Genomic DNA, 11,912 nt, shown 5'->3' on the forward strand with positions numbered 1-11,912 from the left:
CTCTCCTGCAGCAAACCCTGTTTGACACTGCAAAGTGTCTCCTGTTTCCGAGGAATTTGAGGTTAATGCTTAGGGCCTTGCACTCTCCACTGAACTATATCTCAGACCTCTTTTCTTTTTCTTTTTTTTTTTTTTTTTTTTTTTTTTTTTTTTTTTTCTCCTTGTAGCCCCAGCTGGCCTGGAACTTGTTATGTAGACCAGGCTGGCCTTGGACCCAAGTGCTGGAATTAAAAGTGTGAATCGCCACTCCCAGCTTCAAAATTTATTTCAAGACTGGATCCTTCACTGGGTTGTCCAGGACTGGCTTTACACTCACTCCTTGTAATCCTCCTGTCTCAGCCCCCAGTAGCTGGGATCATAGGCTGCACTGCCAGACCCAGGCTCTTGAAAAAGCTGGCCTGGAACTCACTAGACCAGAGGTCCATCTACATCTGCCTCCTGAGTGCTGGGATTAAAGGCGAGTACCACTGTGCCCACTCTGCTTTAAAAAACTTACTGGTTTAGCTGGGCGTGGTAGCACACGCCTTTAATCCCAGCACTCTGGAGGCAGAGGCAGGTGGATCTCTGAGTTGAAGGCCAGCCTGGTCTACATAGTGAATTCCAGGACAGCTGGGGCTGCAGGGAGACCCTGTCTCAAAAAAAAAAAGTCCCCCCCAAATTGCTTGTTTTAGTTTTGTTTTGGAATACGGCCTCCCTGTGCACCCTGACTGCTGTGGAACTCACTGTGTAGACCAGGCTGGCCTTCCAGAGGCCCAACTGCCTCTGCCTCCCTAATGCTGGGACTAAAGAGAGTGCCACTGCACCTCCCACATCAGGCACTGTTTTCCTACCATGATTGCCATACCATTTTCACAGGTTAAAAAAAAGAAGTTGTGACATTTACCTGTGATTCTTGGGATTATTTTTTTAATATTGGGGGTTTTTGATGGGAGGGTGTGGGGGGTTTGTTTGGTTCTTTTTTTTTTTTTTGGTTTTTTTGGGAAAGGGTTTCCCTGTAGCCCCAGCTGTCCTAGAACTCACTATGTAGACCAGGCTGGCCTTGAACTCACAGAGATCTGCCTGCCTCTGCCTCTCAAGTGCTGGGACTAAAGGCGTGCGCCACCATGCCGGCTTGTTTGGTTTTTTTTGAGATGGGAGTCTCGCTATGCAGTCCTGGCCAACCTGGAACACACTATGTAGACCAGGCTGGCCTAGAACTCCCTCTTCCTTCTCTACTCCCTACTACCTACCCCCTTCTCCACCTTTTCCCCTACCTCCAACCCCCACCTCCTCTTCCCCTACCTCATCTTCCTCTTCCTCTACCCACTGTCTTCAACCCCCTCCTCCTCTCCCCCATCTCTGACCCCTCCTCCTTCTCTCCCCCATCTCTGACCCCTCCTTCCTCCTCCTCTCCCCCATCTCTGACCTCTCCTCCTCCTCTTCCCCTATCTCTGACCCCTCCTCCTCCTCTCCCTCCCATCTCTGACCCCTCCTCCTCCTCTCCCCCATCTCTGACCCCTCCTCCTCTCCCTCCCTCCCATCGCCAAACCCCCCTCCTTCCACTGTTGACAATGACCCTGTGAGTTCAGGTACTGACAGCCTGACCCCTTCATTATAGAGCTCCATTAGCTTTTTGCTTGGTGGTTTTGGCCTTCATTGGTCACCTTGTCTGTGAACTTCATAAAAACAAAACCGCACTCTGCTTTTGGCTGCTGGAGTTTGCTTTCTTAATGGAATGTTGAGATCCTCAGTGTTGTAACTGTAGCACTTGGTATTCTATGCCGTCATCCCTGGGGTATGTTCTGCCTGGGTATGTGTGGGTGCACTATGTGCATGCGGTGCCCACGGAGGCCAGAAGAGGGTGCTGGACACCCCCCAAAAAAAAACTGACAGGCAGTTGTTAACTGCCATGTGAGTGCAGAGCAGCCAGTGCTCTAACCATGCACCCATCTCTCCAGTCCCTACGTCTCCACCTCTCCAGCCCTTTCCAGCCTCCTGTGAGCCTTCCCTGGTGGTGGCAGTGGTGATGATCTCAGCTCTGGGGATTAAATGTACCCTTCTCCCTTGACCAAATTCTGCTCAGTGAAGAGCTATGACTTGCCGTTCTCTCTGCTTCATTTCCCTCTCTCTCTCTCTCTCTCAGTCTGAAGTTGAAGCTCTCACTGAACAACTGAGTGAGGAGGAGGAAGAGGAGGAGGAGGAAGAAGAGGAGGAAGAAGAGGAGGAGGAGGAAGAAGAAGAGGAGGAGGAAGAGGACGAGGAATCAGGCAATCAGTCAGATAGAGTAAGGGAGCCTAGCTGTTCTGGACGAGTGGGGAGCTGTGGAGAGCCAGGCTTGGGGACCAGGGCCTCTGAGTCTTCCTCCTCCACAGAGTGGCTCTAGTGGTCGACGCAAAGCCAAGAAGAAATGGCGGAAGGACAGCCCGTGGGTGAAGCCATCTCGGAAACGGCGGAAACGAGAGCCGCCTCGGGCTAAGGAACCTCGAGGTGAGCGGGCTCCTCTGCCTGTGGGTCCCCTCCTCTAGCCCCTCCCGGCCCCAGAGAGCATGCACACATGCATGTGTTTGTGCATGTACACCGTGTACCGCATGTGCCCACGCGCCCAGGCCCTGTGAGCTCGCACTCTCACTCTCTCTGTCTCTGTGTCAGGAGTGAATGGTGTGGGCTCCTCAGGGCCCAGTGAGTACATGGAGGTCCCTCTGGGGTCCCTGGAGCTGCCCAGCGAGGGGACCCTCTCTCCCAACCACGCTGGTAATTAATTGCCAACTGCTGCTGGGGCAGGGAGCCACCAGGGGGCGCCCACAGGGCCAGAGGGAATGGGGTGGAGGGGAACCCTGCGAGAGCCCGGGTATCCATGCCAGGCTTTGGGGCTTCTAGACTGTAGAGGGGGGCATCCGGGTGGGAATTCAGGGACCCTTCCAGTGGGTGAGGGGCAGGGCCTTCATCAGTTCCCCTTTCTTCCTATCCAAGGAGTATCCAATGATACATCTTCACTGGAGACAGAGCGCGGGTTTGAGGAGTTGCCCCTCTGCAGCTGCCGCATGGAAGCACCCAAGATCGACCGCATCAGCGAGAGGGCAGGGCACAAGTGTATGGCCACAGAGAGCGTGGATGGAGAGGTGGGCCTGGCTAGGGAGGCGTTGGGAGCCGGCCTGGACCCAGCCTTACCCTGGCTAGGGAGGCACTGGGAGCAGGCCTGGACCCAGCCTTCCCTGAGGTCCCCCACCTTCCTTTCCCTCAGCTATCAGGCTGCAGTGCTGCCATCCTAAAGCGGGAAACCATGAGGCCCTCAAGCCGAGTGGCACTGATGGTCCTCTGCGAGGCCCACCGCGCCCGCATGGTCAAGCACCATTGCTGCCCGGGCTGTGGCTACTTCTGCACAGCGGTGAGTGACCATCAGGGTGGATTGATGTCATAGCCTGCAGGGAAGGGCTCAGAGCCTGACCACCTCCTCTCTCTACCCCAGGGCACCTTCCTAGAATGTCACCCCGACTTCCGTGTGGCCCATCGCTTCCATAAAGCCTGTGTGTCCCAGCTCAATGGGATGGTCTTCTGTCCCCACTGTGGAGAGGATGCTTCGGAGGCCCAGGAAGTGACCATTCCCCGGGGCGACGGGGGTCCTCCCCCAGCTGGCGCCACAGCCCCTGCCCCTCCACCCCTGGCACAGGATGCCCCGGGAAGAGCAGACACCTCCCAGCCCAGGTATTGGCCTCTTCCTTCCCTACACACTTTTCCCGCTCCATCTCCACTGCCCCCAGACCTCAGAACTTTCTCCCACAGCGCCCGGATGCGAGGGCACGGGGAGCCCCGGCGCCCGCCTTGTGACCCCCTGGCTGATACCATCGACAGCTCTGGGCCTTCGTTGACCTTACCCAACGGGGGCTGTCTTTCTGCCGTGGGGCTGCCCCCGGGGCCAGGCCGGGAAGCCTTGGAGAAGGCCTTGGTCATCCAGGAATCAGAGAGGTGAGTACATGCTACTCTGGATGGCAGTCAGGGCTGGGCTAGAGAAGTAGGTGTCACTTCCCACCCTGGCGTTCAAACCTGAGCAGCCCACCTTCTCTCCTCCGGCCCCTGCAGGAGGAAGAAGCTTCGCTTCCACCCAAGGCAGCTGTACCTGTCAGTGAAACAAGGAGAGCTGCAGAAAGTGATCCTCATGCTGTGTGAGTGTTGCTGACTCCTCAGCCACCACTAGGGCGCAGTGTTGGGTGGGGAAGGTCATGTGACACCCCCCCCCCAGTGGTGGGACTAGTGAGGCACACAGGAGGTGCTGGGTACCATTCCAAGTGGTCCTATCTGTAACCTCTGTGGGGGTCCAGTACCTCATCCAGTGCCTGGGGGTCCTGAGGGGCCAGCCTATGGGACTGCATGCTCCGCCCCTCGCTCTAGCGGGCCCTGAGACACCTCTCTGGAGGAGAAGCCCTCTATCCCTAGCTCTCTTATCTCCTATCTCTTTCTCTCCCTGCAGTGGACAACCTGGACCCCAACTTTCAGAGTGACCAGCAGAGCAAGCGTACGCCCCTGCACGCAGCTGCGCAGAAGGGTTCAGTAGAGATCTGCCACGTGCTGCTGCAGGTCAGTGCGGCCAGCCCTGCCTCACCCTGTTCCTCGCTGTGTAGCCCCCTGGCCTCTCCCCAGAAGCCTCTCCCTGTTGCCAACCCCTCATACCGCTCCTCACAGGCAGGAGCCAACATCAACGCCGTGGATAAGCAGCAGCGCACGCCGCTGATGGAGGCCGTGGTGAACAACCACCTGGAGGTGGCCCGCTATATGGTGCAGCTAGGTGGCTGCGTCTACAGCAAGGTACAGGAGCCCCGCAGGCAGCAGGGAAGGACAGCAGAGGTAGGACCAGGTAAAAGGTGCCATCTCACTGGCTCATGTCTCTCTCAGGAAGAGGATGGCTCCACCTGCCTCCACCACGCAGCCAAAATCGGGAACTTGGAGATGGTCAACCTGTTGCTGAGCACTGGCCAGGTGGACGTCAATGCCCAGGTCAGCAACCTGGCTGCCCTCCTCCCGTCCCCCCTTCCTCCTCCATCTGACCTCTGACCTTCTCATGCCATGCCTCCCAATGTTTGTGTCTGTCCCTTCCCCCTCCTCTTTGTGATGGCCCTCTCTTCTTTCTCTGGCTTTTATCAGTTTGCAGAATTCTGAGTTCCTACCATAATCTCTCAGAATGTCCGTTGGGGTTCCTGTGACCTAGGGGTGCTGTGGTTCAGTTTAATGCCATTCTCTGGCTCTGGATGTCCCTGGAGTGGATGCTCCTGAGCACACGTACTCTGCAGGGCTGGGTCCTCACTCTCTCCCACCTTCCTTCCCACAGGACAGCGGAGGCTGGACGCCCATCATCTGGGCAGCTGAGCATAAGCACATTGATGTGATCCGCATGCTGCTGACCCGGGGTGCCGACGTCACCCTTACTGATAATGTGAGGGACACTGGCCAGGGTTGGGAAGCAGGGGGGACTACTGCAGGTCCCTGCACAGACAGGGTTCAAGGATCCAGGTGCCCGCACCCCATCTCTGCCTCTCACCTCCACAGGAAGAGAACATCTGCCTGCACTGGGCCTCCTTCACAGGCAGTGCTGCCATTGCCGAGGTCCTCCTGAATGCCCGCTGTGACCTTCATGCTGTCAACTACCACGGAGACACGCCGCTGCACATCGCTGCCAGGGAGAGCTACCACGACTGCGTTCTGTGAGCACCGCCCTGACTCCTGGTACCCACACCCCTCTTCCCACAGTCCCTGACACCAGGTTCTCTGTCCTCTCCCCAGGTTGTTCCTGTCACGGGGAGCCAACCCTGAGCTGCGGAACAAGGAGGGGGACACGGCATGGGACCTGACCCCAGAGCGCTCTGATGTGTGGTTTGCACTGCAGCTTAACCGCAAACTCCGGCTTGGGGTAGGGAACCGAGCCATTCGCACCGAAAAGATCATCTGCCGGTGAGTGGGACCCCCACTGCCTCCGACCTCACTGGCCTCCTGCACCCTTAGAATAGTCCCAGGATTATACCTCGGCCCTAGGAGTCCTAAGAACTGCTGGGGCTGACAGAAAGAACAAATGAAAACAGGACTCAGCCGGTGAGGTGGCCCAGTGGTTAAGTTGCTTGGGGCAAGCCTAACAACCTGACTTTGATCCGCAGGACCCATATGGTAAAGGAGTGATCTGACTCCTGCAAGTTGTCCTCTGACTTCCACATGTGTGCACCTTGGCATACACACAATAAAAAAAAATTTTTCTTTTAGTTAAAAAATAGAGGATCTCGCCGGGCGTGGTGGCGCATGCCTTTAATCCCAGCACTCAGGAGGCAGAGGCAGGTGGATCTCTCTGAGTTCAAGGCCGTCCTGGTCTACATAGTGAGTTCCAGGACAGCTGGAGCTACAGAGAGACACTGTCTCAAAAAGACCAAAAAAAAAAAAAAAATAGAGGATCTCAGGAGGCAGAGGCAGGTGGGTCTCTGTGAGTTCAAGGCCAGCCTAGTCTACATAGTGAGTTCCAGGACAGCTGGTGCTATAGGGAGACCCTGTCTCAAAAAGGCCAAAAAAAATAATAGAGGATGTGTAATCCCAGTCAGTCCTCAGGAGGCTGAGGCAGCATTGTGAGTTTAAGGCCAGTCTGTCTCAAAACAGAATAGACACTGGAGAGATTAGAGTTTCAGATGGAAGCTGGGTGTCTCTCCTTTTCTGAAGGCTGAGGCAGGACACTCTCTTGAGCCTGTGACTTGGAGAGCCATCCACACAAAGTCAGACTTAGGCCAGGCACGGTGGCACATTAATTCCAGCACTCAGGAGGCAGAGGCAGGCAGATCTTGAGAACTACAATTAAACTCTGACACCTTCTGGCTTCGTCAGGCATTTAATCCCATCACTTGGGAGGCAGAGGCAGGTGGATCTCTGAGTTCAAGGCTAGCCTGGTCTACATAGTGAGTTCCAGGACAGCTGGGGCTACAGGGAGACCCTGTCTCAAAAAGACCAAAAAAAAAAAAATCAGTGAATCAAATTTTTAAAAATTTCAAGCAGGGCCTGGTGATTCACACCTTTAATCCTAGCACTCAGGAGGCAGAAGCAGGTAGATCTCTGTGATTTTGAGGCAGCCTGAATACATAGTGAGTTCCAGACCAGCCAATGCTACATAATGAGACCATGAGTGTGGTAATACCTGATTATAAATGCAGCAACTCAGGAGGCTGAGGCAGGAAGATACAAGTCAAGGCCTGCCTTAGGCTACATAGGAAATTTGAGGCTAGCTTGGGTAATGTAGCAAGACCCTGTCCAACTATAATTTTAAAAGGGCCAGAGTCCCACGTGGTGACACATGCCTATAATACCAGCACTTGGGAGGTGGAGGTGGGCACGTCAAGAGTTTGAGGTCATCCTTAGCTACATAGCAAAAATGAGGTCAGCCAGAGCTACGTGACACCATGTCTTACAGAGAACAAATGAGAAGTTGGGAGCTTGGGACATAGGTCAGTGGTGGAGCACTTACCTAACATGCACACACAGTGCTCTGGGTTCAATCCCTACTACCACAAAGAAGAAAAAATACCTCATGTGATACCTGATTTGGTTTTGTTGTTTTTTTGAGACATTGTCTCACTATGTAGCCCTCGCTGGCCTAGAACTGTCTGTGTAGACCAGGCTAGCCTTGAATACAACATAGATCCACCTGCCTCTGCCTCCTGAGTACTGGGATTAAAGGTGTGTGCCACCACACCCAACTCCGTTCCCTAGTTTTATCTGACGCCTTGCTCCCTGTACCCTGAGGAACCCCAGCACTTCCCCATCCCTCAGAGCTGTCCCTAGCTCCCAGGCAGCCCCTCAAACCTTGGCTTCATCCTCCCTTTCTTGCAGGGATGTGGCCCGAGGCTATGAGAATATCCCCATCCCCTGTGTCAATGGTGTGGATGGTGAGCCGTGCCCCGAAGACTACAAGTACATCTCTGAGAACTGTGAGACTTCCACCATGAACATTGACCGGAACATCACCCATCTGCAGGTAAGTAGGAGGCCTGCCCCCTCCTCAGGAGGAGCCTGGTGTGAGGCTGGCTCCCTGCTGGGTCACACAAGAGTATCATGGTCACCATGGGGACCCCCTCCCCCAATCAGCCACATCTGGATTGCCCCTCACCCTGGGACCATCACAGGCACTGTCCTAACACATGGACCATGAATGGGAGCCGTGGGAACTAAGGGCAGGGCGATTCCAGCTTACACTGACCCTCTCCCTCCCACCTCAGCACTGCACATGTGTGGACGACTGCTCCAGCTCTAACTGCCTGTGCGGCCAGCTCAGCATCCGCTGCTGGTATGACAAGGTGCGTGTCCTCGTCTGGCCGAAGATGTCCGGCCACTCCTGCAGAGGAGCTGGGACCTTGCTCTTCACTTGTCCTTTTGGGGAAGAGACAGGGTGTGGCGAGACAGGAAGTCCTGGGAGCCTGGTCAGGACTGCCGTGGCCTCCGTGCAGGTGTATGCAAATGGACTCTGCCTCCTGGCCTGCGTGCTTCCTGGTCTCTGACCTCAGCCTGCAGCCTCCTCGAACCCCTCCTCCCCTGCTCTGGGTTGGGGTCAGAACGGAGTGTCCTGTGGAGTCCTCTGGGTCCCGGGCAGCTGAGGAGGGCCCCACACAGAAACCACTGTCCCCCCCCCTCCCTCCGCACCCCAGGACGGGCGGCTGCTCCAGGAGTTTAACAAGATCGAACCCCCTCTGATCTTTGAGTGTAACCAGGCATGCTCCTGCTGGAGAAACTGCAAGAACCGCGTGGTACAGAGCGGCATCAAGTGAGGCGCCCGCCCCGGCACCCTGCATCGCCTCCACCTCCCTCCCCTGGGGCTATTCCCAGGTCCCCACACTCAGTATCACCATCTCTCTGCCTCTAGGGTACGGCTACAACTCTACCGAACAGCCAAAATGGGCTGGGGGGTCCGTGCCCTGCAGACCATCCCCCAGGGTACATTCATCTGCGAGTAAGTTCACGCCGGGAACCCTGGTGCCCACCCAGCAACCCAGATGGAGCCTGTCCCACTCTACCTGCACCCCAGAACCACCCGTCACAATTGCCCTGGATTCCCACCCACCCAAGTGTGTTTCCAGGCCTCACACTTTCTCCGTACACCTCCTTGCTGTGGCAGATGTCAAGAGGTAGACAGACGTGGGTTTGAGCCAGGCTGTTGCTGAGTGTCCTTGTCCAAGTTACTGAGCCTCTCTGAGCCTTGTTTTTCTTATCTGTAATGTGACGATGGCAACAGTCGCCCTTCTGTCCACTGCTCATCGGACTTACCAAGGTGTCCAGTGGCCTTGAGAGCCCAGACCCTCTTTGCCTGTTGAAGGGACCACCTCATCTTCGTCCTTCCCATTCCAAGTTCCTCAGACACGTAGCTCCCCCGTCGTCTGCCCTTGGCCTCCTCTCTCCTCACTGCTTCTCAGTCATCTGAACCCCCCCTCCCCACGTCTCCTTACTCTTCTCCCCTTCCCCTTCTCCCTGGGAAATTTCCTAGTGCACTCACCCCCCAGTGTCCAGGCCTTGCAGCCTTGGAGCCAGTCACCCTGGATACCAACCCTCACCACAGCTCCACATCCTCTGCCAGCACTTTTCCTGCAGGTCTTCACAGCACACCCCCAGCACCTGCAGGCCTGCCTGCTGCCCCAGCGGTGCAGGGGTGACCCCCAGTGGTTGGACTGTGCCCTGCATCCCTCCTGCCACCACCCCAGGTGGTACCTGCTTTCCCTAGGCCCACTGCTGCAGTGTTGACCTGGTGGCTTGCTGTGGTGGGCAGCCAAGGACTGGAAGAGGATTACCAGGGTTGTGAGATGGGGCTCCAAGCCCTGTTCACCTTCAGAACAGAGTTTCTGTCCCACAGGTATGTTGGGGAGCTGATCTCTGATGCAGAAGCTGATGTGAGAGAGGATGATTCTTATCTCTTCGACTTAGACAACAAGGTGGGCAAGTGACACTTGGATGGAGGGACCGTGTGTCACTGAAGGGAAAGCGGGTTGCGGGGGTGGCTATCAAGAGTGCTGTCCCTCCCCAGGATGGAGAGGTGTACTGCATCGATGCCCGTTACTATGGCAACATTAGCCGCTTCATCAACCACCTGTGTGACCCCAACATCATCCCGGTCCGGGTCTTCATGCTGCACCAAGACCTACGGTTTCCACGGATCGCCTTCTTCAGTTCCCGGGACATCCGTACTGGGGAGGAGCTGGGGTGAGGCACAGCTCTGCACAGAGGGAGATCCGCCAGCCTGGGGCCTGGAGGCTGAGGGCGCCTGGTATCCAGGCGGGGATCGGAGGGTAGCCTTTGGTGTGCACGTGCCACTTGGAGGGCTTGTTAAAACAGTGAAGGCAGGCATGGTGCCACACACCTGTAATCACAGCACTCTGGAGGCTGAGGCAGGAGAATCACCAAGAACTTAGACTACAGAGTGAGACCCTCAACAAAACCAAAAAGGCTGGGTGTGGTGGCACACGTCTTTAATCCCAGCACTAGCACTCGGGAGGCAGAGGCAGGTGGATCTCTGTGAGTTCAAGGAACAGCCTGATTCCAGCCTGGCCTGATGGCTATACCTATAATTTAAGCTCTTCGGAGGCTGAGGCAGACACAAATTCAAGGCCAGCCTGGGTAATTTAGCAAGATAATGATCCTGACCTCAAAAAAAAAACCAAAACAAAAGCTTGTTTTTGAGACAGGGTCTCCCTGTAGCCTCAGCTAGCCTGAAGCTGGCTAAGTAGACCATGCTGGCCGTGATCTCAGAGATAACCTGCCTCTGCCTCCCAAGTACTGGGATTCAGCCAGCTTAAAGAAATACTAAAGAACTTGTTCAGCAGTCATGTACTTGCCAACTCTGTGGAAGACCCTGGGCCAGTCCCTAGCAACATGCTCGTACGCACGCACGCACAACTGAGCCTTGGGAGATTGTGATTGATGGAGCTGGGAGGCTGGAGGCCTGCATTTCTTGACAGTTCTGGGTGATTCTAAAGCTGCAAACCCACAGAATCTGCAAGGGAGAGGTGGAGTGAGGCCGGGTCCTTCCTGGAGGCTGAAAACGACTTCCAGGGGTCTTGGAGGGGAGCTCTGGGTGTTTGGGTCCAGGTACCACAAGGTCCTATGTTCCTCTGACAGCTTTGACTATGGTGACCGTTTCTGGGATATCAAGAGCAAGTATTTCACCTGCCAGTGCGGCTCTGAAAAGTGCAAGCACTCAGCAGAGGCCATTGCCCTGGAGCAGAGTCGCCTGGCCCGCCTGGACCCCCACCCTGAGCTGCTACCTGAGCTCGGCTCCCTGCCCCCTATCAACACTTGAGGACAGACCACTGCCCTGCCCTGCCCACCTGGTCGCTCCTCAGCAGCCATCTGTCGCACCGTCTGCCACCCAGGCCTGGGACGCTGCCCACTGCCCCTCACACATTCCTCCACCAGAGACCCCAGCCAGGCCTGGAGGTCAGACGGCCCCTCTCCCAGGGCTGGTTCCTCCCTAGGAGAGTGACTTCAGGGCTGCCCTTGCCCCACTGAGCCCATCATCAGTCAAAATGGGATGACTTGAAGTTAGGCCTCCCTGCCAACTGGCTTTCTGTGTTCTCAATAAATGTTGAATTTAGTAATAAACTGTCTGGTGAATGTTTCGGGGCAGCGAGGAGGAAGGCCACTCGGAGTTGAGATTGTGGGTCTGAGGCAGAGGGGGTGGACTGTGGGCTGTAGGCTGCCACCTGATGGGAAAGGAAAGGCTGTAGGGGACCAGAGGCCACAGGGTCTAGTCAAGGGCTTAAATAAAGGCAAATCAACCTAGAGATTTTGGTAAGTACTGCATTTGATGTGCTTTGCAAAATTATGAAGTGTCTTATCATAGTGTGCCAGTCCAGCTGTGGTCTGTGGCCCACTCAGCTGCTCCTGAGTCCAGTTTTAGGCCAGGTATCCCAGGCTGCTGCTGGCCATGGAGT

The 11,912-nt window shown here is 55.8% G+C and overlaps 1 protein-coding gene across 3 annotated transcripts in view; it reads left to right on the plus strand.

Moving 5' to 3' along the window:
- Nucleotides 1-11,580, plus strand: part of Ehmt2 (euchromatic histone lysine methyltransferase 2) — an 18,747-nt gene extending 7,167 nt beyond the window's left edge. The window contains exons 7-27 of one of the 3 annotated variants that reach the window (XM_008821499.2): nt 2,123-2,263; nt 2,352-2,466; nt 2,629-2,730; nt 2,950-3,098; nt 3,221-3,364; nt 3,446-3,681; nt 3,760-3,942; nt 4,057-4,139; nt 4,445-4,551; nt 4,657-4,779; nt 4,867-4,968; nt 5,300-5,404; nt 5,518-5,672; nt 5,752-5,919; nt 7,828-7,972; nt 8,214-8,291; nt 8,640-8,755; nt 8,855-8,941; nt 9,836-9,914; nt 10,007-10,182; nt 11,098-11,580. In XM_008821499.2, coding sequence (XP_008819721.1) covers nt 2,123-2,263; nt 2,352-2,466; nt 2,629-2,730; nt 2,950-3,098; nt 3,221-3,364; nt 3,446-3,681; nt 3,760-3,942; nt 4,057-4,139; nt 4,445-4,551; nt 4,657-4,779; nt 4,867-4,968; nt 5,300-5,404; nt 5,518-5,672; nt 5,752-5,919; nt 7,828-7,972; nt 8,214-8,291; nt 8,640-8,755; nt 8,855-8,941; nt 9,836-9,914; nt 10,007-10,182; nt 11,098-11,278 — 2,775 coding nt within the window. In that variant the 3' untranslated portion in view covers nt 11,279-11,580. Of the gene's footprint in view, nt 1-2,122; nt 2,264-2,351; nt 2,467-2,628; nt 2,731-2,949; nt 3,099-3,220; nt 3,365-3,445; nt 3,682-3,759; nt 3,943-4,056; nt 4,140-4,444; nt 4,552-4,656; nt 4,780-4,866; nt 4,969-5,299; nt 5,405-5,517; nt 5,673-5,751; nt 5,920-7,827; nt 7,973-8,213; nt 8,292-8,639; nt 8,756-8,854; nt 8,942-9,835; nt 9,915-10,006; nt 10,183-11,097 lie in introns of those variants that run through there. The other 2 variants (XM_008821500.3, XR_606814.3) reach the window with 2 other exon arrangements.
- Nucleotides 11,581-11,912: the final 332 nt, after the last annotated feature.

Source organism: Nannospalax galili, unplaced genomic scaffold (genome assembly GCF_000622305.1).
Source record: "Nannospalax galili isolate Female #2095 unplaced genomic scaffold, S.galili_v1.0 scaffold948, whole genome shotgun sequence".
Taxonomy (NCBI): Eukaryota; Metazoa; Chordata; class Mammalia; order Rodentia; family Spalacidae; genus Nannospalax; species Nannospalax galili.